We start from the raw sequence: 26319 nt of genomic DNA on the forward strand, positions 1-26319 counted from the left end.
GATTCGATAGCCCAGCTCAAGTGCGTCTATGCCAATGCACACAGCCTGGGCAATAAACAGGAGGAGCTGGAAGCCATTGTGCAGCAGGATAGATATGACTTAGTCGCCATCACGGAAACATGGTGGGATGACTCCCATGACTGGAGTGCTGCAATGGATGGCTACAAGCTCTTCAGAAGGGACAGGCAAGGTAGAAGAGGTGGTGGGGTGGCTCTCTATGTTAGGGAATGTTTTGACTGTTCAGAGCTACACGATTCTGATGACAAGGTGGAGTGCTTATGGGTGAGGATGAGAGGGAAAGCCAATAAGACAGATATTGTGCTGGGAGTCTGTTATAGACCACCTGACCAGGTTGAAGAGACGGATGAATCATTCTACAAGCGGCTGGCAGTAGTCTCAGAATCGTGTGCCCTTGTCCTTGTGGGGGACTTTAACTTTCCAGACATCTGCTGGAAATACAACACAGCAGTGAGTAAACAATCTAGGAGGTTCCTGGAGTGTGTGGAAGATAACTTCTTGACACAGCTGGTGGGTGAGCCAACCAGGGGAGGAGCCTTGGTAGACCTGTTGTTTACGAACAGGGAAGGACTGGTGGGAGGTGTGATGGTTGGAGGCCGTCTTGGGCTTAGTGACCATGAAATGGTAGAATTTTCAATTCTTGGTGAGGCAAAGAAGGTGGTCAGCAAAACCACCACTATGGACTTCCGGAGGGCTAACTTTGGCCTCTTCAAGGCACTGGTTGAGAGAGTCCCTTGGGAGACGGTCCTGAAGGGCAAAGGGGTCCAGGAGGGATGGACATTCTTTAAAAAGGAAATCTTAATGGCTCAGGACCAGGCTATTCCCATGTGCCGCAAGTCAAACCGCCGAGGAAAACGACCGGCCTGGCTGAATGGGGAGCTTTTGCTAGGACTTAAGAAAAAAAGGAGAGTTTATCATCTCTGGAGGAAAGGGCGGGCAACTTGGGAGGAGTACAGGGATCTTGTTAGATCATACAGAGAGAAAATTAGAAAGGCGAAAGCTCAGCTGGAACTAAATCTGGCCACTAGTGTAAGGGACAACAAAAAATGTTTTTACAAATATGTTAACAGTAAAAAGAATCCCAAGGAGAATATCTATCCTTTAATGGATACAGAAGGGAACGTAGCAACCAGTGATGAGGAAAAGGCCGAGGTACTTAATGCCTTCTTTGCCTCAGTCTTCCATCATGAGCTGGAAGGTAAGGATGAAGAGCATAACATACCCCCCTTAATCCAGGAGGAATTAGTTAGGGACCTGTTACGCCATCTGGACACTCACAAATCTATGGGACCTGATGGGATCCATCCAAGAGTACTGAGGGAACTGGCTGAGGTCCTTGCCAAGCCACTCTCCATCATCTATCAGCGTTCCTGGTCAACAGGGGAGGTCCCAGAGGACTGGAGGCTTGCCAATGTGACTCCCATTTATAAGAAGGGTCAGAGGGAGGATCCGGGGAACTACAGGCCTGTCAGCCTGACCTTGGTACCAGGAAAGATTATGGAACGGTTTGTCTTGAGAGCACTCACACGGCAGCTCCAGGATAAGAGGGGGATCAGGCCCAGTCAGCATGGGTTTACGAAAGGCAGGTCCTGCTTGACCAACCTGATCTCCTTCTATGACCGGGTGACCCGCCTAGTGGATGAGGGAAAGGCTGTCGATGTTATTTTCCTAGACTTCAGCAAGGCCTTTGATACTGTCTCTCATGGCATACTCCTGGAGAAGCTGGCATCTTGTGGCCTGGATAAGTGCACTATTCACTGGGTGAAAAACTGGCTGGATGGCCGAGCCCAGAGGGTCGTGGTGAATGGGGTGAAATCCAGTTGGCGGCGGGTCACGAGTGGTGTTCCCCAGGGCTCGGTGTTGGGCCCTGTTCTGTTTAATATCTTTATTGATGATTTGGATGAGGGGATTGAGTGCACCCTCAGCAAGTTTGCAGACGACACCAAGTTGGGAGGCAGGGTCGATCTGCTTGAGGGTAGGGAGGCTCTACAAAGAGATCTGGACAGGCTGGATCGATGGGCTGAGGCCAATTGTATGACGTTTAACACGGCCAAGTGCCGGGTCCTGCACTTCGGTCACGGCAACCCCATGCAGCGCTACAGGCTTGGGGAAGAGTGGCTGGAAAGCTGCCCGGCAGAGAAAGACCTGGGCGTGCTGGTTGACAGCCGGCTGAATATGAGCCAGCAGTGTGCCCAGGTGGCCAAGAAGGCCAATCGCATCCTGGCCTGTATCAGGAACAGTGTGGCCAGCAGGAACAGGGAGGTGGTTGTTCCCCTGTAATCGGCACTGGTGAGGCCGCACCTCGAGTACTGTGTTCAGTTTTGGGCCCCTCACTACAGGAAAGTCATTGAGCTGCTTGAGCATGTCCAGAGAAGGGCAACCAAGTTGGTGAGGGGCCTTGAGCACAAGTCTTATGAGGAGCGGCTGAGGGATCTGGGGTTGTTCAGTCTAGAAAAGAGGAGGCTGAGGGGAGACCTTATCGCTCTCTACAACTACCTGAAAGGGGGTTGTAGTGAGGAGGGTGTTGGTCTCTTCTGTCAGGTGGCTGGAGATAGGACAAGAGGAAATGGCCTCAAGTTGAGGCAAGGGAGATTTAGGTTAGATATTAGGAAAAATTTTTTTACTGAGAGGGTTGTCAAACATTGGAATGGGCTGCCCAGGGAAGTGGTTGAGTCACCATCCCTGGAGGTATTCAAAAAGCGAGTGGATAGGGTACTCCAGGGCATGGTTTAGGGGGCATGGTTAATGTTTGGACTTGATGATCTTGAAGGTCTTTTCCAACCGAAATGATTCTATGATTCTATGATTCTATGATTCTATGAGATTTGGTTTTGTTTCTCATTACCCTACTCTGGTTGATTTGTAATAAATTGAGTTGATTTTCCCCAAACTGAGTCTGTTTTGCCTGTGACGGTAATTGGTGAGTGATCTGTCCTTATCTCAACCCACAAGCTCTTTGTTATATTTTCTCTCCCCTGTCCAGCTGAGGAGGAGGGGGAGTGATAGAATGGCTCTGGTGGGCACCTGGCGTCCAGCCAGGGTTAACCCATCACACATGACGACCACCCGGTGTCTGAACAGGAACCATCACCCAAAAGTCAATCCTCTTCTTACAGATTCCAGAAACTGCCAGGAACAGAAAACAGGTCAAAAACTTTGGTCGTCTTCTCCTCATTTGCTGGGAAATACTGAGACATGTGTGACCATTGTCTCAATACTTCCCTGTGAAATACCGAGATCAGTATTTCCCTCAGCTGAGGCTGGGCTGGGGCACGGGCCTGCGGGTGGGCCGGGCTCAGCAGGACCCAGGGCAGGGCTGTGGGGAGCTGGAGGCAGGCCCTGCTGTGGCATCGCTGGAGCAGAGGCTGACGGCCCTGGGGGGCTGAAATGGGGTCCCTGGCCTTGGGCAGGGAGGGAGAGCCCAGGGGTGGGCAGGGACAGGTAGGGCTGTGGGTGCCTTCAGGGCCCTGACAAACACATGCAAACCCGTCGAGGTGACACTTCCTTGTGCCTAACTGGAGCAACCTCCTCTGTCTGCGCATAAGGAAAAACAGTGCATGTGTACGATCAAGGCAAATTCGTAGTGGCAGTTTGGGCTCAAACCTTACCCTCATTGCTCAGGTCATTGTATTGTAATGACCACATGTTTCACCTGAGCGTTGCTGTTGGCATATATACTGCGCTGCCTGCTCCAGGGTGACATGTGTTAATGAGCTCTGGTTAATATGGTGATAGCACCATACTTCCAAACCCAGGGCTGGACAGACCCTTAAAGATTAAAAGCAGAGTACGATGCCCTAAGGAGGTCAAATATCACATGGATCCATTCAGGGAGATGAGATGAAAGTACAGTAACGCCATGCAGCTATAGCATTCAAAACTGTTTTGTACAGGTTCATACTCAGACATGCCAATATTAAAGAAAACAACAGGGAACAAAAATGAAGTAAAGAGGAAAACTAGATTGCAAACTTCACAAATCAGACTGCATCTTAAATCAGCAGGCAATTTCTAATGCACAAGAGCTATCATATACAGCAGCGCTCAAAGCAGGAGACAAAAAATAGGATACCGTATCTCAGGCTAGTAAAACCATGCATGAATGAAAGATGACCTGTGACAGAAGATAGATCACCCTACCAAACCAAAACAGTTGCTGTATTGCCCTGAAGGCCACCGCAACCCTTCTGTTCCCATCTTGTCATGTAAAAGGCTTCATTATTTTTGCTGCATCTGCCATTCAACATCCTTTAGAGGCTAGAGGACTGGTGGAACAGCCAGTTTTATAAGTAATAAACATGACATTCTCTGAACACAGAGTTTCCAGTTGTGATATCCAGTTGTGATATCATCCACAGCACTGCAGGGCTTCCCACACATAAGTCTTGAGACAAACCTCCATGAGGGAATTCAGTTGCAGACACAACTTCAGAGCCATGGTGCTACTTCAGTCAACTAAGGACTTCTACAGGAAAAAGCCTTAAATATTCAAAACTGTTGGCATAAAATGCAAGTCCCTTCATCACCAAAACATCTGTTTGAACATACAGGCCACTTTGTTGGACCCCGGATTTCAAACTGTTGATGCATTCTTCCAGTGCTTCCAAATGCATGAGGCTTGTCACAGAAATATCCTGCCCTTAAGTTTTCCAGAAAGTAAAAAAACACCACAGAAACTTGATTTCTTTCACCTTAATATGGTTTGGAACAAGCCATGAAAGTCACTTGCTGGCTTTGCAGTCCTTTCTAGATAGTCCCCAAGCACACAGACCATGGACTGATGCTGTGGATCTGCCAACATATTCCTCGGTGGCAAAGCCGGCTTGAGGAATGCCTTCCTCTCCCCCCCCCCATTCCCTCACTGCCTCATTTGCGTTAAAACAACTATTTGTGAGGCTGGCAAGGCACTGTTCCAGGTTTGAAATAACCCTCCTAAAATATACCCCATTAGCTTTATGTTCTTTATAAGCCACCTGTCAATGTTTAACACTAAAGGCTGATCAAAATTCACAAGCCACAGCAAGGGTTTTAAAATGGTGATCCTGCGCGGTTTGCCAGGGGTGACAGTGGCCTGTACAGGGGACTGCTGGGGGGAATGAGTTCAAGAAGTGGCAAATTTGTCTCGAGCAAGGCACCCTCATCTCTTGCCTGGCATCCCCCATCCCAGTTGCATAAGGCTTTTGCACAAGCCCAGGCATGGGAAAGGGAGGTTTGAACGATCGGTCAGTAGGCATCCATTTGTCAAGTGAAGTGGCAACGTATTGCTATTCAAAATAGATGAGCGGTAGTGTGGCATATTGCTGCTTCAAGCACTTCAAGCATTCATGAAGGACCTGATGCTTATTTATGCTAGCACCTTTTCACATCATTCTGCCAGTGTTTTAAAAGGGCATTTTACATGCAAGCTCTCTTTTTATTGTCAAAGCAAAGTAAGGGGTTTACGGCAAATGAAAGCCAGGCTGAAATCTAGATCTTTGGACTAATTCTAATAAATTTATCCCTTGCGGACTAAAATCTGCATTGAAGACTCAGTTATACAGTGAGATGCAATTTATCCATATTAATGTATGTCTTCCTAATGCACATTAAACTACAGTTGCCAGGCCTGTGAAATAAAAACTTAGAAAGTTTAACTTAATTCACATTGACTAAAAGATAAATGGCCATTATTTATGGAAACTTGCTATGCCTATAAATTGAACAGATGAGCAGAAAATAAACACTTCAAAAGTATGTTGTCGGCTCACTCATCGAGGCTAGTTAAACTGTTCCTCCTATTTTTATTTCTGCATTTATTTGTGATCAAAAGGTGTTCCCAACAAATGTAATGACATACACTGCTTCAAAACCTACACATTGTTTCCAGTAGTTAGGATTTTGTCAGATCTCAATGGATCTTCTAAAAAAGAGGGGGGGGGAATGCCTTCTAAAGTTCCAATTCTGAGTTAACTCTGAAGCAAGGGGAATTCAGAGTCCTTAACAAAAAACATATTTTTCAAAGAGCCACCATGTGGAATTAGGAGAGGCTTATCATCTAGCTATTATTATTCACAGAGCTCTGGCTGTACTCAGTGCTTTACAGATGTATAAAGAAAACAAGGTCCTTGTTTCAATGGTTTTCACAGTGCAATTCCTATACTCATATGTGGGTTCAGGCCCATATGAAGTACTGAAGGACAGCTGAAATAAGAGTAAAAGGGCAATTACCAGTGTTGGAACATGTAATGAAAATACCTTTGATTTGTTCATTGTGACATAAAAGAGAAAAGACATTGTTCAATATACAAGAAGGAGAGAATTAAAACATTTGGCGCCATCTTTGTTAGGAACAGAAGGAGAGAGGAGGCTTGGTAAATAAGTCAGGATAAATGTGAGTGAAGACAAGATAGTTTGTAGATTTTACACAGGTCACCAGGCTGGATTCCAGACCACAGTAGATAAAGTTCCTATCTCATTAATATTACAGCATCCTTGCCTTTACTAGGTTTTACCTTTTGTTACCTCACAAATCTAAAATATATCTTCTTCCAGAAAAAAGACATACTGTAAAGGCTGGAAGGAGACCCTGGTAAGTTATGAAAAGGTGTGGGAACTTGAAAGGATAAAGCAACTACAGAAGTGGGACCCTTCTATTCATCTCCATGCTTTAATCATTTTCATGCAATCTTATTTATATTCATCAGTCTGATTACTTCAATTAATGTTCACAATGGATAACAAACTGAGACGAAGAATATGAATTGTGAAATATACTAAAGTAACTTTCAATATGCTCACTTAATGTTAACAAGCATTATGAGTAGTAATTTTTTTTCCTTTTTGAAGAGTTACAACCAAACCTCCCAACTCCTAAGTTTCAACTTATTCCCAGGAAACAAATCTCAAAATTAGAAATAAATGGGAGAATGGGGAAGTGGCAGAATGGATTTTCACACTACTCCTCAGGTGAATAGCCTGGGATACTTTGCTGCATAATCAAAGACCATTTCATGATTTTAATACAGCCTGTTAGATTGCAAATAAAAACCTCTCCAATGACTGTATAACAGAGGGTCTAAAAATTTCAATCACAGTTGATAACATCTTAATAGAAAGATTTTCTTAAGGACCATCACATAACATCTCCATGGCAACTACAGAAATTACATACCAGGAAAAGCAAGAATAGGATTATAAACTTTTGCCAGTTTGCAGGTCCCTCAGGAGAAACAAGGAAGCAAGCCAGCATTGCCTGACCAGCTTCTCCCACAAAATGGCCAGTTGGCTCAGGGATACTCCTCTATTGCTGCCCAGGAGCAGGCTTTCTGGATATTCCTGTTTGACCCTGTCTAATTCCTGGTGTACAAGGTAAGGTTCAAGCCAGACCACTCAAAGCCTAGGTAATTAATTCCCAGAAGCTACAGCCGGGCTCACATTGAGAGGCTGTGCTGCTCTTCTCCCTGCTTCATGTGGCTTCCTGGACCCCTAAATCGATAGCCAAGGCTCACAGGGAGCTGGAGTGTACCAGTTCACGCCCTGCGAGATGGAGCTAGCTCTGCCTGTGCTCAGAAAGATAGGCAAGCTCAGAAGGGAGCTATCTGAACAACTGAGTAAATAGTGCTGTTAAGAGTGACATCAGGTTGCAGGACAAGGCACAGAGAGTACTGTTGGAGAGATGGCTCACTCCGCATGTGCACACAAACATGCCTCCAAACCAAGCATAGCTAGCTCGTTCCCTCTTGTTATTGTAGTGCAAGTCTTGCTGGAGTACAAATGAGCTATTTCTGATTCCATTTAAATCAGATACACAAAACCCTGGCAGAAATGTAGCCAGCTTAATACATTATTTACCAAATCCTAAAAAGAACTTTTACATAGAAATCTCCCTTTACCAGCTAAGAGGAGCTCATGAGAGGAGTGACATGCCTCTTCCAGCATGCACCTCTCCAGCATCATTTTCCAACAAAGGCAGGCTTGTCTCCCATCCTGTCTCAATTAACCCTCTGTTAGCTATAACTAACCCTTCCTTTGATGTGCACAGAAAACACTTCTCCACATCACAACCTGAGTGAACGCGCTCAGTTGTTGAACTCTGATGTCATATGTGTGGGCCAGGGGTAAACGTAGGCTGGAAATGAGGATGCTCATTGTGTTAGGCTTTTAACAGGAGTAACAACAGGGGAGGGGAAAAAGAAAAGAACTGACTGCATTTAGAATGAAGTTTGATCCATATGTTAAAAGAATTACTTGATTTTATGGTAGGGGAATGGGCAGCCCAAAGGCCCTTCCAGTCTGCTGTTCCTGCAGAGGAGGGGTGCTGTACATTAGTTCCCTGCTTTCCTTCCTGCACCTCACACACTTGGTCTCCTAGTTTCATTTCCACAGAGCGTGTTAATCATTTACAGATGGTTCCTAATACAAAAGAAATGACTGGACTCCAGAAGGCAGAACCTTCTGGTTAGCAACATTTTTCATTTAAATATAAACAACTGCTAGATTATCAGTGATGATTTAAAAACAAAAGGTCTTGCACTCTCTAAAATATTCACACGTATGTATATGGGTACGTACGCACACAAACATATAACTGGATGCTTTTAATTTGCAGATACTTCTGGTCAAAACTGTAAGATGCAAATCTGGGGATAACAAATAAACCCTTTAAAGAAATTATCTCATATGTGAATTTCTTGCAGGGGCCTGAGATATAGGCAATGGGCTCATGTTTTCCCAGCTGTCTCCCTGTGACGCATTACAGTTGTGCCTTTTACTAGAAACTGTAACCTGATTTAAAGCATTGGTTACCATTTTGTAGTTCATGGTGGGTGCTGAAGTAAGGAGTGTCTAGTTCACAAGAATCCAAAACATCTACTACATAGTTGCCTTCTGCTGCAGAAAACAGGAATCAGTTTAGCTGTATGATCCCTTCTAGGTACCTTTATCACATTTTTATGTTCTCTGTTGCACTTAAAGACATAACAAGGTGGTGAGTTTTTTCCCCAGTTTTGAGTATTATTGATCCTTCAGCAACTGTACTTTATGTGGTTTCTCCTATATTGTGATGGGTTAACCCTGGCTGGATGCCAGGTGCCCACCAGAGCTGTTCTATCACTCCCCCTCCTTCTCAACTGGACAGGGGAGAGAAAATATAACAAAGAGCTTGTGGGTCGAGATAAGGATAGGAGAGATCACTCACCAATTACCGTCACGGGCAAAACAGACTCAGTTTGGGGAAAAATTAACTTGATTTATTACAAATCAACTGGAGTAGGGTAATGAGAAATAAAACCAAATCTCAGAACACCTTCCCTCCACCCCTCCCTTCTTCCCGGGCACAACTTCACTCCCGGATTCTCTACCACCCCCCCAGCGGCACAGGGGGACGGGGATGGGGTTTACGGTCAGTTCATCACACGTTATTTTCTGCCGCTTCATCCTCCTCAGGGGGAGGACTCATCACACTCTTCCCCTGCTCCAGCGTGGGGTCCCACCCACGGGAGACAGTCCTCCACGAACTTCTCCAACGTGGGTCCTTCCCACGGGCTGCAGTTCTTCACGAACTGCTCCAGCATGGGTCCTTTCCACGGTGTGCAGTCCTTCAGGCACAGACTGCTCCAGCGTGAGCCCCCCACGGGGTCACAAGTCCTGCCAGAAAACCTGCTCTGTGGGCTCCTCTCTCCACAGATCTGCAGGTCCTGCCAGGAGCCTGCTCCAGCGCGGGGTTCCCACGGGGTCACAGCCTCCTTCGGGAACCCACCTGCTCCGGCGTGGGGTCCTCCCAGGGCTGCATGTGGATATCTGCTCCACCGTGGACCTCCATGGACTGCAGGGGGACAGCCTGCCTCACCATGGTCTTCACCACAGGCTGCAGGGGAATCTCTGCTCCGGTGCCTGGAGCATCTCCTCCCCCTCCTTCTTCACTGACCTTGGTGTCCACAGGGTTGTTTCTCTTACATGTTCTCACTCCTCTCTCCGGCTGCCGAATACCGCCGTCCCAACTTTTTTTCCTTCTTAAAAATGTTATCACAGAGGCGTTACCACTATCGCTGATTGGCTCGGCCTTGGCCGGTGGCGGGTCTGTCTTAGAGCCGGCTGGTATGGGCTCTGTCGAACACAGGGGAAGCTTCCAGCAGCTTCTTACAGAAGCCACCCCTGTAACCCCACCCGCTACCAAAACCTTGCCACACAAAACCAATACATATATAGAACTTTTTTTCTGGTATTTTAGCATTAGTATAGGATAGAATGGTTAGAAAGTTTCTTCTTGACAGGGATTACTATAGAGATGGGGCCATGAAGATAAATTCAGTCTACTCCCTTTCAGAATTAAAAAAATGAAGGAAAACTGAGCACCCTTTTCATGAGTCAGATGCCATCATCTCTATGCTTTTGTAAACCATGCACTGCTCTTTAATTTGTCCTGGCAGCCTCTGATCTATAAATGTTGTGGTTTAACTCGGGCCAGCAGCTCAGCCCCACACAGCCACTTGCTCACTCCCCCCCAGCAAGATGGGGAAGAGAATCAGAAGGGCAAAGGTGCAAAAACTCATGGGTTGAGATAAAGATAGTTTAACAGGTAAAGCAAAAGCTGCATGCACAAGCAAAGCAAAATCAGGAATTCATTCACCACTTCCCATCAGCAGGCAGGTGTTCAGCCATTTCTAGAAAAGCAGGGCTCCATCGTGCATAACAGTTACTTGGGAAGACAAACGCCATAATGCCAAAAGTCCCTCCTTCCTCCTTCTTCACCCAGCTTTTATTACTGAGCAAGATGTCGTATGTTATGGCATATCCCTTTGGTCAGTTGGGGTCAGCTGTCCCAGCTGTGTCCCCTCCCAATTTCTCATGCACCCCCAGCCTACTCGGTGGCGGTGCAGTGTGAGAAACAGCAACTGCCTTGATGCCGTGCAAGCACTGTTCAGCAATAACTGAAACATCCCCATGTTATCAACACTTTTTTTGTCACAAATCCAAACCATAGCCCCATACAAGTTACTATGAAGAAAATTAACTCTGGCCAAAACCAGTACAATAGTCAAGAGATGGAGCTAGAATCTTGATCAGATGAAAGCTGCTATTATTTGTTTGACTGCAGCTTCTGCAGACACTACAAGCTTTGCTCTCCATCATCTTGGCATGATGACTGAGTCATTACTGCATGATAACACAGACACTGAATGATAATGTTCATGGTGCTTTAGACACTGCAGGGAGCAAAAGATTGTCACTGAAAGAAAGAGAAAGAAAGGAAAGAGATTAATGTCATCAGAAGCTGATAAATACAAGAACCTTGTGACAATTCCAAAGCAGGAAAAAACCCACAAACAAACAAACAAACAACCCCCCCCCCCCCAAAACCAGAAGAGAAACATTAAGAAATAGTGGGTTAGAGTCATAAAGCCAAGTAAATGGAGTCACAATCTATTTACTCCCAAGCTGAAGCCCCCAGAAATCAAACTAGATTTTAATTGGGAGTTAACTATCTGGGTACAAGTCTGTTATGTACACTAAACTCACATTCTGGTTGTTTTTCACAGGAGCTTCTCTCCAGTGGAGATATCCTTGGCTGCTGAAGAAAAAGGCTTCAAGTGCAATCCATATCAGCTGGCAAGATGACTTTGTTTTGAGCAGGATGACAGTTAAGTCATCAGACATGTTAGCTAAGACTCTGATGGAGTTTTTAGCTCCCATGAAGCTGATTTGGTTCTAGGGGATTAAATTTCAGCAAGAGCTAGGCTTGTCCACAAGAGGATATGTACTTCTATGTTACTACTTCACCTCAACCAGCATGAAGAAGCCATGTCCAAGGAGCCAGAATTTGCTTTGCTGTTAAGTCATTGCTTCTACATGTGGAGGGGTTTCCTCCAAACCTTGCACTCATCGTGATCCAGACCCTGCATTCACCATAGGCCTCTGCATCACAGGGTTCTTTCTGCGGAATGCAGCAGGATACAAAGGGGAATACAGCCAGAGAGTCACTGCATGACTCATCCAAGAGTTAAACTCCAACGATCCCGTGATTTGTCTCTACCACAGTTCCATAATCTCTCTTCATTCCCCCATTATGGGCAAAACAGTTCATATCACCAAACAAGGCCAAAGCTTCTAGCCTAGATGATGTAAATCAACCATGGACATCATGGAGGATAATGGAGTTACACCGGTATAACCTCAATTTAAGCAGTACACATCTGTTTAGTTTGATATTGACTATTTACTTTGAGCACACTCTGCAAATACCACTGCCATATTTCTTAAGATCTCTGCTCCAGGCCTGCCGTTGATTCTCACACCAACTGGCTGTCTTTTGAAGCTGCTGGCAGTATGTTTCAAAGTCCAGATTAGTCACAGAATGGAAAGCATATCTCCCAACTGTTCACATTAACAAATGCCATTCTTCTGGGACAATCTGTGGTGACATTATAAACATGAGCATAACAGTTTATACATGTGACCAAAACTCCAAATGGAATCATCGCAACCTCCAGTTACTAGGTTAGCCAAAGGTCCTCACAAAGTGCACAGTCTGCTGTTTGTTCATCTTTCTAAAACCTTGGGGTTTGAGTTTGGTCAAATTTCTACTCGAGTCATTTGGATTCTTCTGATTCCTTCAAACAGGAGTTAATTAGATCCAGCGGACTGTTGGAGACATGCAAGGGTAAGATTCAGATATGGTTTTTTTTGATGCCCAAAGCAGACTTCAAGACTATAGGAAGAGGAAGATCATAGCTCAGCTTCGAAGAGCAACAGAGTCTTCTTTGGGTCACAAAATTGTAAGGGGCCACAGTGCCACAGGTGAGATTTTATGAGAAGGGCAACTTTTATTTAAAAAATTGTATCAATGAGTATTTTCCTGTCGATTTAGCCAGACAAACTGCCTCACCAAGGACTCAAATGAGCGCTGGGGCAAATGAAGCAGCAGAAGCATAGATTCAAGATGGGAGAAACACCACATCTTTGGGTGGCAGCCATGTCCTAGATCCACACAGCAACCTCATGAAATCTCAGGAGCAGACAGGTGTTTGCCTAAGCAGTCAGACCTTCACCCTGCATCACCTTGCAACTCCCAGCCAAGGCTGTGAGACACCAAAATCAACACAGTAGCCACTGCCAATTTTATTTGCAGAGTAGTCTAGAAGTTGGGGGCAGGGAGGGCAAAGAGCTGCACTGAGCCAGACACCTCCAAAGCAGGGTAGGGATTCAGTCTTTCCTACTCAGTGCTAAGGGAAGAGGAGCACTCACCCTGCTCTACTGGCTCCAGACTAAATCTGATTCTGCTGCTCTGGATCACTGTGCTGAAGAGCAGTGCCAGTGTTTTAAGCCCTGTAGTCAGTGGCTGAGCTGGATACCAGACAGAGTCTGGTATAATGCCCCCAATCTTTCTGTAAAATACCATTTTGAAGCAGTCCAAAGCAAAACTAATTTCTGCACTAGGTAGGATATGTATAACTTGTTACTGAAGTTTCCTTGCATTTGTCTTCTGCACCCCACTTTCTGACAAATGGCAAGAATTGTAATGTTCCTTATTGCCTAGAAATTTCCAAATTAATATTCTCAAACCTCTTAAAAGAGATTAACATAATTATGAAGATCCTGTTTAACTCACTGTCACCTTCATGATTAAAAATAAAATAAAAAAATCAAATGCGCATGTTCGTTAATGTCCTCAGAAAAACTGAAAACTCATTTTACCATGGCAGCCGTTGGGAGGGGAAGCATTGAAAACAGTCTGAGATTTGGGAAAAATAGCCCAGTGAGAATCAGGCAACAGGCACTCGGCAGAGCTACAGCTGGTGCTCAGCATGGCCCCAGCCCTGCGAGGGCAGTTGTTTCCAATGTCCTGGCTGAGGTTTCCAGGACGAGCCACCAAGGCTGCTTTAGTTAAAATGAACTGTGAGTTGTCAGCCTAAATAAAAGAGCTTTGCTCACTAGCTTCTGTTGGCTGGCAGGCTAGGAAGCACTCATTCAAGTAGCTCTGCCAGCAATGCTGAAGAGATGAAAGTGTCCAAAACAGATGGAGGATGAGCTGTCCCATCAATAGCATTTGCTTTGGGTCTGTGCTCCAAGCTCAAAACACAGACCTGAGTTGGTTTGCTGTATCTGCTGCCCAGTACCATGCTGGGCTTTGGGGGGAAACTGCCACAGGCACCTGACTTCTTCCAGCCTTGATAGGAGATAACCAAGCTGAGTGATAGAGGCCTGCCAATAACACAGCACTAGGAAATCAGGCTGTTCTGGGACCCAGAGTAGTGCCGGGTGGAAACCAGATAAGCAGGTCACTCCTCAGGCTGGCTCGAAAAGCTGCATGCTACCCCCAGCCTTTGGGCTACTTTCCCACCTAAGGCATCTATTCCAGACCTGCTGTCCCATTCCCTGCCTCCTCTATATTCAGAGGTATAAACAGCTCCACAGCTTACTCCCTCTCTGCTTGCAGTGATTGAAGGAAAAAAGCTACATTCCCCTAAGAAATTTGAGAGTCGCAATGATACAAACATGCCTATGGTACTGTGCAAGGGGACAGGCAAGGGGTAAGGCTCTACTGTACTTATATCCCTTACCTTTGAGTAATGAGTAAGTTCCCATGCAGCAACTGATCTTTCTTTAACCTGGAGGCTGCAGCTTATGAGCTGTGTGCTCATTTCACACCGGACATGTTGTGATCTTTACATCTGCAGGGACAGCTGATGTTTGGCAAGGCAGAATGGATGTATGAGGTTGTAAGAAAGCTATAGGTGACCCTTTCTAACCAGTGCTCTATTTTTCTTTCTTATGTCAGCTTCTCGCTCACACTAAAGCTGTTCAGAGCACACGCCCCAGCAGATCAGACCTACAGCTCTGGCAGAGCCTGAAAGCTTGGGTGCAAAGCTGGCCCAGCTGACAGTCCTGCATTTATGACCCAAAGCCACACATCCTTTTCTAGCAGAGCCTAATTAAATGGGGACTAAGCCATGGAAATGCTGCTGGATTCCCAGCAGCAGAACAACACCAGAAGAGCGTGCATCGGCACTGGTAGCAACTGTTTGCAATGTTTCTTCATTATAAGCTTTGACTTTTGGATTCCCTATGACTGATTCAAAAAAGGCGTATCTGAAAGGCTGCACAAAGTTCTCTTCCTAACTTTTGATTTATAAGGGCTGAAAATAACACACATTTCCCACCTAAGAAGACAGTATGCATTTTTCCCCATACACATTCCCCCATAAGATAAAGGAAACTGAAACTGTGTGAACTCTGAAATCTGACAGGTAAAGAACAACACAATGAAATAGAGTTAGTGTTTTGATACCCTTGTTTACTTGCAGTGAATAGTTTTAGAATAAGGAGCTGGGGGAGAAAAGGAAAAACTTTTCACCATAGTCTTCACAGATGAGTACAGCAGCAGAGAGCTGGGTGAGGACATGTTTGTCTCTACTCTCCCCATGCTCAGGGACTGGTTTACTGATTAACCTGTAACAGTTAACATCTGCAGTCCATCAGGGAGCAGACTGCAGCCTGAGGTACCCTACAGAGACTGAGAAAATGGCATTAAAATAAATCTACAAAACACATGAAGTGGAAAAAACCAGGAGGGTTTGCCTTCACCTTTAAGAGCCTGATAATATCTGGTGGTTGCTTCTTGCGGAGGAAAGCTGCCCTGGTTGAAACCCACATGTGCTGTGGCCATGCAGCCCTTTTGGCTCCCACCCTCACTTCCATGGACACCTTGGCTTGCTCTAGAGCTTTCCCTGATTGAAAACTGTAGTTGGAAATTTCATTGTTTAAGTGCTTAAAATATCCTGGTGAATATTCATAGGATGTGCCGTGACAACCCTTTTCTCTGGTGGCAGTGCCAGCTGAAGAGGCCCTCACTGTTTCTGGGGTGCTTCCTCAGCCAAGGGAAATACAGAAATAATCTTCCTCTCCAAGGTGGCAGCTCCCTGCCATCCTGCACTGGGTCCCTCACAGGACAGGGGCAGCAGCCCCCACAGCAGCAGAAGTACCAGCAGAGACTGTGCTGCCACTGGAAGAAACTGGGACCAGACCACGCCCTCACCTTGCTGAGGCTCAATGGCACTGGACATCAAGCCCTTAGGAAGGTGGGGTGTGTTGAAGCACTGAAGACTTTCTCCTTGAACAGAATGAACTAAAAACCTTAATTGTGGTACTTCACAGGAGATCTAGATTTCATGTATACGATAGAAGGCAGCCTAGAAAGACCTCACAACGATGTGGTTAATCTGTGGGATTTCTCATCACACCTGTTAGCAGCCACCACCGCCCGCTGATTAGACCACACAAAGGATCAGGTTTCCTGGCTGCACGTAATCGCCACCTGCGCGTATGGCCTGTGACAGGCTGTGATATATTGTCATGGGACAAGAGGCCACAGATCCATCTGAAGGAGCTGTCAACATTTTAAACCTCAAATATAGAGCCGAAATGATTTATTACCACAACCCATGAAATAAAACATTCTCTCGAGGTGAGTGTCTGGGCAGCCAGTAATAACTCTGAGTTTATTAAGAGACAGGCAAAGGAGGAAAGAGAAGCAGAAATGAAATGCATTTCCATCTTCAACTCAGCTTCTGCACTTGAACAACTACACACAGTGACTACACACAACAGCCATGTGAAACACTGAGTTATGGAAGAAGTATTACATCCAAACTTCCATTGAATATTCTCACCCAGCTGTTTTCTCCTTCTCTGATACAAAGTCAAATGAAGATCAATATTGTAGATAATAATCTCAACTAATCTTGCAAAATGTTTTTGTCCATAAACAACATTGGAAATAAATAAACAACCTTTAAGAAGCGCTGAGGGAAATAAAAAAGGATTAAACTGAGGCAATTACATACACTTTCTATTAAGCAGAAAAAGTCCACATATGGTGGCTCCTTACATTCATTACTCCAGCAGACTCAAAAATATTACAATAATATTATTTTGAGAGGAAATACTTCAAGTAACTAAGTACGTATTTCATCAGATTTTACTGCATCATTAAACACGCCCATGTCACGTGACATGTAACGCAGCGCTGAGACAGGGAAGGCTGTGAGAGGACGGGATCCTGTGTTGCTGATTTGAGAGGTGCAGTTCCTTAAGCAGCATCAACCAAGCTACATCCACGCTGACGCCAAGGAGAAGGCCTGCCTCCACCCTTTTTTTCCCTATGGCCACGCATTCCTCCTTCTACCCTCATGCTGACAGCTAGCACCAATTAGCCTGATCAGGAACCTGGCAGGAGAATAACCCAAATTAAAAAAAAACAAAGAAATGTAATGCCAGCACAAGGAGGCATTACACTACACAGCCACGTGGACACAGGCACTTTAACTTCTTCCAGGGAGCTGTGTGTTCAGACGTTGTTTAAGGCTTGCTCCAGTGCCACGGATTTCCCTAATGCATGTGTCAGATCTGGTGATCCCATGTGGTGTCTCTGCTGCCCACATGGCACTAGGTAGCTGTGACCGGCAGCCATGCTGAACCCCTCATGTCTAGGGGCTCTTGAAAAGGAATCTCACTCTTTCACCTCCTGATGGTTCATGGAGCTGAATGGGCTGAAAAATACTCCCCCAAAAGCAATTCACCTCAGCTTTCCTGGGATGTTTCAAGGCAGATGGGAGCTGGTGCGGTTATGGTCTCTTGTAGAGGCAGAAAGCAAAGAGCTGTTCTTCAAACCAAACCAAGGGGATAAAATGGTCTCAGGAAAAGGGGAAGGGAAAGAGCCCCTGTGCGAAGACCTGAAACTGGGCTGATCCACTGAATCATGGCCAGGAATGGAGGGAGGAAATGGTTTCTGATATTTTCAGAAATGTAAAATGTGAAAATGGGGGTGCACAGAAGAATTTAACTGTTGGGAAAATGAAGGCTGACAGTAACACATGACCCTTAGTTGCCCATTACCTGGTCCAAAGCCTCAGCTCATGTAGAAGCACAGAAAATCGGTCTCACCCACGATGCCCAAGCAACACTAAAAAGTGATTGAGGTCTTCCCAGGCTTAAAACACAGCAATCCTCACACAACCACCCCAAGGAGTATAGAAGCAGGGCTGGCACGTTTTGCAAGCAAACCAATAACCCCACCGTGACGTGCAGGTGGGTGTCCCCATGCCAAGGGTGTTCCCTGTTGGTGCCTTTCTCCAGCAACTCTGCAAGCACCCCAGCCCTGGCACCCTAATTCCCAAACCCACAGTAACCCTTGGCTTTACACTCTTGTCTCCCATAAGAGATTCCAGCTCTGGTCCCGGGAAGCACGGCCACCAGCCATCAGCCAGGAGGCCTGCTGCTCTGGGGGCCCAAGCACAGGAATTCACAGGTTTCCTTCCCTCTGAGAACATGGGGCTGAGAAATGCCTCCTGCCATCTGGATATTCACCCAGTAGCAAACACAGAATCCAGAGGGGAAAGTTTTTGGGACCTTCCCCAGGCTATGACCTGCTACTGGGCTGCTTGCAGAGAAAGGAGAGCAGTTAGTTGCAAGCCATTTTATGCACAATTTATACCAATACTTTGCATCGTAAAAAAATGGTTTGCCTCTTATGCAGCGAAAAACAAGAATGTTGACTATCCTCCCATGCCTCCTAGTTTGTGAAGCAAAAAGCAGGGAAAAGGTAAAGGGTTTAATCAACCTCCAATTCATTTTTATTGTTAGCAGATGCTTCAACTTGCTAGTTCTCGGGGGCCACTTCAGTCTCTCTTTTGCAGTTGCCCAAATGCATTGTCAGCACTGACAGAGGCAGAAACACCAATGACAAAAACCAGCGATGCTCTAGCGCAGAACAGCACAGGTCTCTGCCTGTTCCTACTCAGAAAGGACTGCTTGGAGGGGGAAGCCAGGGCGGTGCGGGCTGGACAACAGGGTGAAGAGGGAGCAGGTGTCAGCAGCAAACAGGCTCTGGAAGGGGGCTCTTCGGAGGACAGTGGGGAGAGGCTGAAATGATTACCCCGCTCTCCCTGAGCCCACTTGTTCCTGGGCCCCAGCATGGTGCTGCATGTCAGGGACTTACCTTGTGTGTGCTGTACCAGGGGCCGGAGAGGGGCCCGCTCCCGGTGCCTGGCCCCCCAAACGATGTGTTCCAGGATGCCCACTCCGAAACGGGGAGGATGCCCATGTCCCTGCCCTCAGGCCCCGGCCACTGGCCATGCCATGTGCTGTCACACCAGTGGGGACGGGTGGCTGTGAGGAGAGGCGAGCAGGACTGGACGTGGCACTTGCTTCCTGGTGTGGAAAAGGCTGCTCCCGTGGGTCACTCCACACGCAGGTGTGTGCAGCCGAGGGCTGCGACTGCCGGTGGGCACCGGGAGACCCTCAGCTGGGGAGTATTTGTAGCATAGGAGAGGAAGGCGAGCTTGACAGAAGGTTTTGCTGCTCCTTCCCAGGGCATTCAGGTGCCTTTTTTTTTTTTCTCTGTCTGACTTCCCCAATGCCCCACCCTGCTCTGAAAAGGCAGCCTGGGAATTTAACTCCTTCAAATCAATGCCTGAATCTAATGGTCAGTTATTAATTCTTCACTGCTAGATTGCAAGACTTGGAAGTTGTTGTTCCCGTATGCATATAGTCACTTGCATAAATTCTTACTTCTGTCATGTATTCTTTGTTTATAAGTGTTTCCTGAATAGTTTCTTTGCTTAGATTTCAGGCAATAGGTTTGTTCCCAGGCTGTGGCTTTATCCATTCATTCTGTTAGTTTTGATTTGATCACTTAAGCTCTCCTGGGGAAAACAACAGCTTAGCTCCTTAAATGGGAGAGTAGGAGCTAGCAGGGTAGGAGCCTGGCAGAATTACAGGGGAGACAGAAACAGGCTTCTAGAGAAGCGCAGAAAGGAAGAATTAAGCCACTGCGTCTTCAGGGTCTGGACAAGATAATTGCTTGCAATCCAGAGAGCTCATACTGTACTTTGGAAGGATTGGGTTGTATTGGTTTATCCCGTTGGTCAGCTGGGCTTGAAAATGTCCAAAGTCCTGACAAACAGCATAGCAGACAAGGGTCAGTGGGCAGTTATTCTACCACGTGCTACAGCAGAGTTTTCACCTACTCTTAAGAAGAAGTGGGATTGATTGCTTAGTTCCAGTGGGACTGGTGGTCCTACCATAAGTGAGATGCATCAAGAGAGAACAAGTCAGCATGCAGGAGAGCAGGCTGGGGACTGAGCTTCCAGCAGGCAAGGATATATAATACCTAAGAGAAGTGAGCAGCAACAAAGTTGACTGCAGAGAGAGAAATGAGGATACAGCCCCTCAGTATGAGTAACTTGTTCAAAATGGAAGGAACACACAATACAGGAAAGAAACTGAAGTTAAATTAATACTCTCCTACTTGACTACATAACCAATGCCTGCATTAGCCACAAGGATGTTTGAATCCAGCCAGAAGGTGACATAGGAAAGGCAGAAGTGGCAAGGTAGTGCTTCAGTTAGATGATGATCTAACACCCCAAAATACAAAACCTTGCCTTATAACAAGAAATGTTTTGTTCATGTGTGTGGCCTAACTTGAAATACCAGTTTCTGTGATCGCAGCTCCAGTGAGTCCTCTGTAAATACTGGAGCTAGCTGCAGCCATGTATACGCAGGTACACTGGAAAAAAACAGCTCCAATATTTCACAGCTATGTAAATTGCTGCAGACTATTTTTACAGCGTTGTGTAATTACTCTCCAGAGTCTAAGCTTACATTTAAAAAAAAAAAAGGTTTCCAGGCAATTTGGGTAATGGTTGCAAAAAAACCCTTTAAAGTGGAACTGGAGTGTAAACTGCTGCAGTGATACTTGCCCAGTTGAAACAATAGCTCAGAGGGAAGTGTGAATGGACCCATTCTTCTAACTGGAGCGCTAAACTGGAAGTCTGCTGACAATTTAAGTGTCAACATCAGCTACTTCAAGGCGGATCATTTTAGCAGAAACACCAGGCTAATGTTCTTATTTGTCATCTTCAATTTACACTTGTTGGATAGCAGATCCTGGGGCAAGGAGGAAAAGCAGCAACTGTTAGTCAAGGGTTGCTGGGCTGAGGAAAATTCTCCTATTCCTCTGCCTCCTTCACCCACAGTCACCTCTGCCCCAGCTCAAAATGGGGAGCAAAGAGGTCAATGCTTCCCCAGGCTGGGGAAGTTGTCTTTGGTAGCCAAAAGCTGCACTGGTCCCCACCAGCCTGCCAGTGACCTCTGCAGTATGGTTCACTGTTGCCAAAAATGCACAAACTGGTAAGAGATTGAAAAGGAGTGTAAGGGGAGTGGGAGGAGTGGAGCAGCCCAAAATATCTCTTGAGGACAGTTGCTGTTGTTTTGCTTCATTCTTGTTGGTTCACTGCCTAAAATACAAATGTGACTGAGGTTTTCTCTTGCATAAGAAAGCTATTGGAACAGGTTTCTGTAATGTTGTGTATGTGGAGCCCTTGTTGAATTGCTTTTGAAGTTGATCTAGCAGTGATGGATCACTGTTCCACACTGGGTCCAGACATGCCCACTCTGTCTAAACATGCCAGGGGCCCTTATGGCATCCTTTATTTATTAAAAATCTCTAATTGTCTTGCATGTATAAAACCCCAAAGTTATTCAGACGAATTTGACCTTTCTTTACGTTGTAAGTCAGCCCTATTAAGAAAGTAAACAGCATTTTAGAAACTATTTCTGCTCAGTCACCACCCTCCATTAGAAAAAAACAACTCAGTATGTGCAAATGTCCCTATATTAGCACATTGCTGTTTTCAGGCTGAAAGTGATGCTGAGGTGATTGGCATAAAGGTATTAAAGCCCTTGAGACTGATGCTTAAAATATTCTGAGGAAGTGTCCCATGAAGCGGAAGCAGAAGATGGGATCTGCAGGATGTTTTGACTGAGAACATTATTTCCAGTTTTCAGTGGGACGCAGCTGTGCTGCAAGCTTCTGCCCAAAGTTGAGTTCTGTTTGAGGGTCCTTCAAAGCACCTCTGCCAGGTGGGGCAGCAGAATAGACTAGAGCCACTTCAAAACCATGGAAGTATAAGGTGTTTTCAGTGGGCACCACAATACATTAGCAAAACAGCACAGCAGAGATCTGGCACCAGCGTCAGGATCACATCGCTGGGGACACGTTCAGAATGCACCATTTATAATTCCCTGTGTGTGTATTTTTGGTTGTTGTCCTTGTACTGTGGGGAATCTGGGGTAGCTCAAAAAATACCTTAGGGAAAGTATCTTCAGAAAGATGACCTGACTTGCTATTGCTGGTTCTGTCTGTCTTTACACCTGGGCAAAGGGAACAGAAATACAAGTTTGTGTCTGGCTCTGGTGGCTGACTCACATCAGAATCGGGACAGGAGTGATTCTCCCTGTGAGTAGCATCTTGCTCCCTCTGAGTACCACACAGCAGGAGGTAGCACCTGTGAAGATGGAGTAGATGCTGCTTGAGTTGGTTTGCTAGAAAATCTCAAGGCTGATTAAACTGAGTAATCTGCAAGGTGGCAATCTTTGACTCCTCCCATTCTATTGCCAGTCATTTGGGGCTAGAAAAGAAGGGGCTACACAGCCTGAGAAATGGCATCCACCTTCTCTAGTCATTCCCATCAGGCTCTTAACAGCTTGGGTTACTTCTGAGCAATGCAGACACAAGAGAGTATTGTGGGTTTTAATTGCATGGATTTGCTTACTTTGATGCTATATTTCTATCTGATATTCTTTGACCAAGCATGGGTCTCTGTTAACAGAAGATGATGTTGCTCTGTTGGGTCACAAGGCTTTGGAGACTGCAATGGGTGCTTTGTCAGCCTCAGGTTCAGATGATCTGGGACTGTGCTTGATCCATGTATCTTCCCGAACTCTGGCTTGTCTGATATTGGCACCACATAAACCAGCAGAGTTATTATGCAGTTTCCTACCTCTGGTTGCTTTAGCCTCCTGAAGTCATCCATGGATAGCTTGACCTGGTACCGGGGTCACTTCATTTCAGATACTCAATGCACTTGGGTGTCTGAAAAGGAAGCAAGAGGGCCTTTTGTGTTTGCTTGCCCATGTCCCATCACTTCTCTGAGCTTACACTTTGTCACTGTAGATGACCCACATTCTTAGCTGAGAAGAATCCACATCCTTGACTACTGGGCTCTAGTCACAGTTATCAAGACTCCCTAAACCAGAAAATGAAAGAGGTTATGGTTTCCTCCTCTGCCAAATAGGAAAACTGCCCTTCCTCCAGGGTACCTAGATGTTCCTACCACCATCTTCTCTCCACTGTGAGGCTAGAGCCCAGGTGATGGGAAGTTCACTGCTGGGATGGATGGTCCCAGCTGGGTGATACAGGAGAAAGTTGAAGATCTTGCTTTTACCCGCTGCTCAGAGGACATGGCTGCTAGTGCCACATTAGTGCAAAAAGTCCTAAGCTTGTGCAGGATGATCAGACGTGTTTCTGAGTTAAGTGTCTACAAGCAGACTTTTGCTGGGTCAGTTCCTGTGTGTAAGGCCATACCTGAAGGCCTGAACCTGTGAGCAGGGGAATCTGCCTGGGGTGGGTTGCAGGCAGGCTATACTGTGTAGTGTTAGCACAGGATAACTTGTGGAAGATGTCTACAGACAGTCTGTTGATTTTTACAAGCAGCTTTCACCTCCCTTCCCCCAGCAGCTTTACAAGTCCATGGTGCAATTATGTACTACTTCATATGCTATCAATTACAGTCCTGACTGGAAGTTGCTTTCCATCTTGAAGTCTACAAATGTACAAAAAACAGGAGTCCTGGAATCAAGATGTACATTACAGACCTTGGAGAAGGCTTTTGTCCTTCCTTTCTGGATGGTGGATCAGTGAGAGATTTGTAGACTTTGGACATTTTCATTTTTGCCTTTTAGACCCTACCAATTTAGGCTTAATCCTGATCCTTTTAAAATCAATGGCAAAGTTCCCACTGACTTCAAAAGAGGCGGCCTGAGCTCTCAAATACTTTAAAGAACAATTTTAAACAAACAAACCTAAGATGGATAAGAATTGCATTTTCTCTCTCTATTAGGCATGCAACTTATTTTCTCCAAATGTAAACGTTACCTGGAGAGCTAAGCAGTGATGTGGTTTTTATTATTTCTTTAGGAGGCTACAGTACCCAAAGTATATTCCATACATACTTCTTCATTTAGGAGCCAAACATAGCTATGTAAAGTGAGCAGCTTGTTTACAGTAGGCCCTTATGGCTTGCTATCAAATTAGTGGCAAATCAGGACTGTAGTAAACAGAGGTCAAAGATCAAACCCACAATTTCACATAAAATTCCAGACCATGTACACAAAATTTAAAATGCAAAATCTTCAAATCACAAGACCATCAACTGCTCTTAAAACTAATCAAAAGCAGGGTAAGGACTGGAGGAAATGAAATTTAAACATGATTTTAATCCAAATTTTAATGGAACAACTACATCACGGATATCTTTTAAACCATGACAGCTGACTCCATGCTACTTATTCTCACTTGCCATGAAACAAGGTTTTGGTACATCTCACTTGCTATTCATACATGCCAGTTTGCTGCTTTTTCTCCAGTTTGAAATAAAGATAAAATAAATTACAGGAGAAGTGTTACCACCTAAGACTTTACGGTGGCTCTGTTCCTGCTAAAGCTCATGGTAGTTTTGCATCACTCCTTTTTAGTGCAGTGATTCTCTGTGTTCAGAATGGGGAATGGTAAGATTCCGTTTGCTCCACTTTGTGCTGGAACGACTGTGTTTGAACACAGTCAGGTCCCTTGGCTGATGGTCCCTTCCTTACCTGGAGGCCAGTGCCCATGTAAGTGTCTCGCAAGAGATCCAGGACCATGCGAGTCCCATACGTGTGCATTAGACTAATCCCCAGTCTGAAGTGGTCTGGGAGGATTCCTGTTCCTGGACCCAACTAAGGGAAAATAAGAATGCAGACTCCTTAAAAATGAAACTTATTTGTTTAATGAAGGTTTGGTTACTGAATGCCACCAGATGTCAGCATACGCTATATGATTAAAAGCAAGTGTCTAAGACCTCTGAGAAGTGAGCAGTGATAAAACTGCCTTCTGTCTCATGGAAATGATGTACCGGATCAGCTTTGCTGTGGGAAAAATTATGGCAGGGATTAGCTGGAAGCAATTGCCTGTAAGGTTTTGCTCGAATATCTGCTCAATTCTTCCATCCTTGGGGGGTGCCCATCTGCCTTCCCTTCACCCCTTCTCCCCATCCACAGGCCTATGAGAGGCCTGGATCTGCCCTACACTTCCCTGGGGTTTCCCAGCATGGGTCCAAAGACCTGCATCTTCCTCAGATCCAGGGCAAGGGGCGGGGAACTTGCTGGGGATCTGGAGACCTGCTTTTCATATACGTAGTTAGGGAAGATACACTTTGACGCCAAATACCGCAGCATGGTGGTATACACTGCTCTGGCTCTGTAGGAACATGAGAACTCACCAAGGAGGTGGGCACAAAGAGTGGTTGGTGATGACTTAGGGAAAAAAATCTGAGTAGCGGGAAAATTGTGGTGTGGGGGTTTTTTTCCTGACGTACTCTTTCCCACTTTGGCCAACACCAGAAAGTCAAAGATGTCCCTTTGGATCACCTAGTTTAATACCTGCTCAAAACAAGTTTTAGACTATAATCTACGTACATGAGGGCTCTATTTTCTCCCTCTGAAATCAATGACACAGCTTTTCAGAGTAAGGGCAAACCTTTGGGAACCTTCAGCCAGGCTTCTTCCCTGCCTCTTATTACCTCTTCTATGCCAGGACCTGTAACACAATCAAACATGCCCAGTCTACATCCTGTTGGCTCGACAATTTAAATTTTGTACACATGTACGCACATTGTACATTTGCATCTTCCTCCAGTCATATGCACCTTTTAAAACACCTAAAGCAACAAGACTTTGTCGTGCAGCTCTGGCCTGAAGGGCCCTTTCAAAACTGTTTTTCTTAATGAACATATACACAGCTGCAATTGTTATTCTGCCACTGAAAATTTTGACCTAAATCTGCCATTGTCCACACACATCCCAAGAAGTCAGAGAATATTGATCTATCAGAAAGTGCAAGTCCAAATAAGATAGCCAGAGCCCAAGGGACAGCAAGCAAGGTAACGTTCCTTTGGAGCTGGGAGTCAAAATGCCATACCGCTGAATTTTCCAGCACATGTCCTCTTTTTCTCTCTTGGTGACTTAATTTAGTTTAGAGGATTTTGCTGTGTTTGGCTGACTTTCTGGGCATACAGCAGCTTTGGTTGAAGGTCCAGTACAATAGCTCCAAGTGCACTGGCACCCCTCCAGACTTTGCAGCCGTGGCTACTGTGCTGCTGCAGATGAATTCTGCTGGAGGCATGTGCTGTTGTCACCACACACCAACACAGCAGATCTGATGCTTTG

The 26319-nt window shown here is 45.7% G+C and overlaps 1 protein-coding gene across 1 annotated transcript in view; it reads right to left on the reverse strand.

The window, feature by feature from the left end:
* Positions 1 to 19369, reverse strand: part of NIPAL2 (NIPA like domain containing 2) — a 57959-nt gene extending 38590 nt beyond the window's left edge. The window contains 4 exon segments of the mRNA XM_052788566.1: positions 18992 to 19069; positions 19072 to 19187; positions 19190 to 19265; positions 19268 to 19369. Coding sequence (XP_052644526.1) covers positions 18992 to 19069; positions 19072 to 19187; positions 19190 to 19265; positions 19268 to 19369 — 372 coding nt within the window.
* Positions 19370 to 26319: the final 6950 nt, after the last annotated feature.

This window comes from Harpia harpyja, chromosome 5, assembly GCF_026419915.1.
Source record: "Harpia harpyja isolate bHarHar1 chromosome 5, bHarHar1 primary haplotype, whole genome shotgun sequence".
NCBI lineage: Eukaryota > Metazoa > Chordata > Aves > Accipitriformes > Accipitridae > Harpia > Harpia harpyja.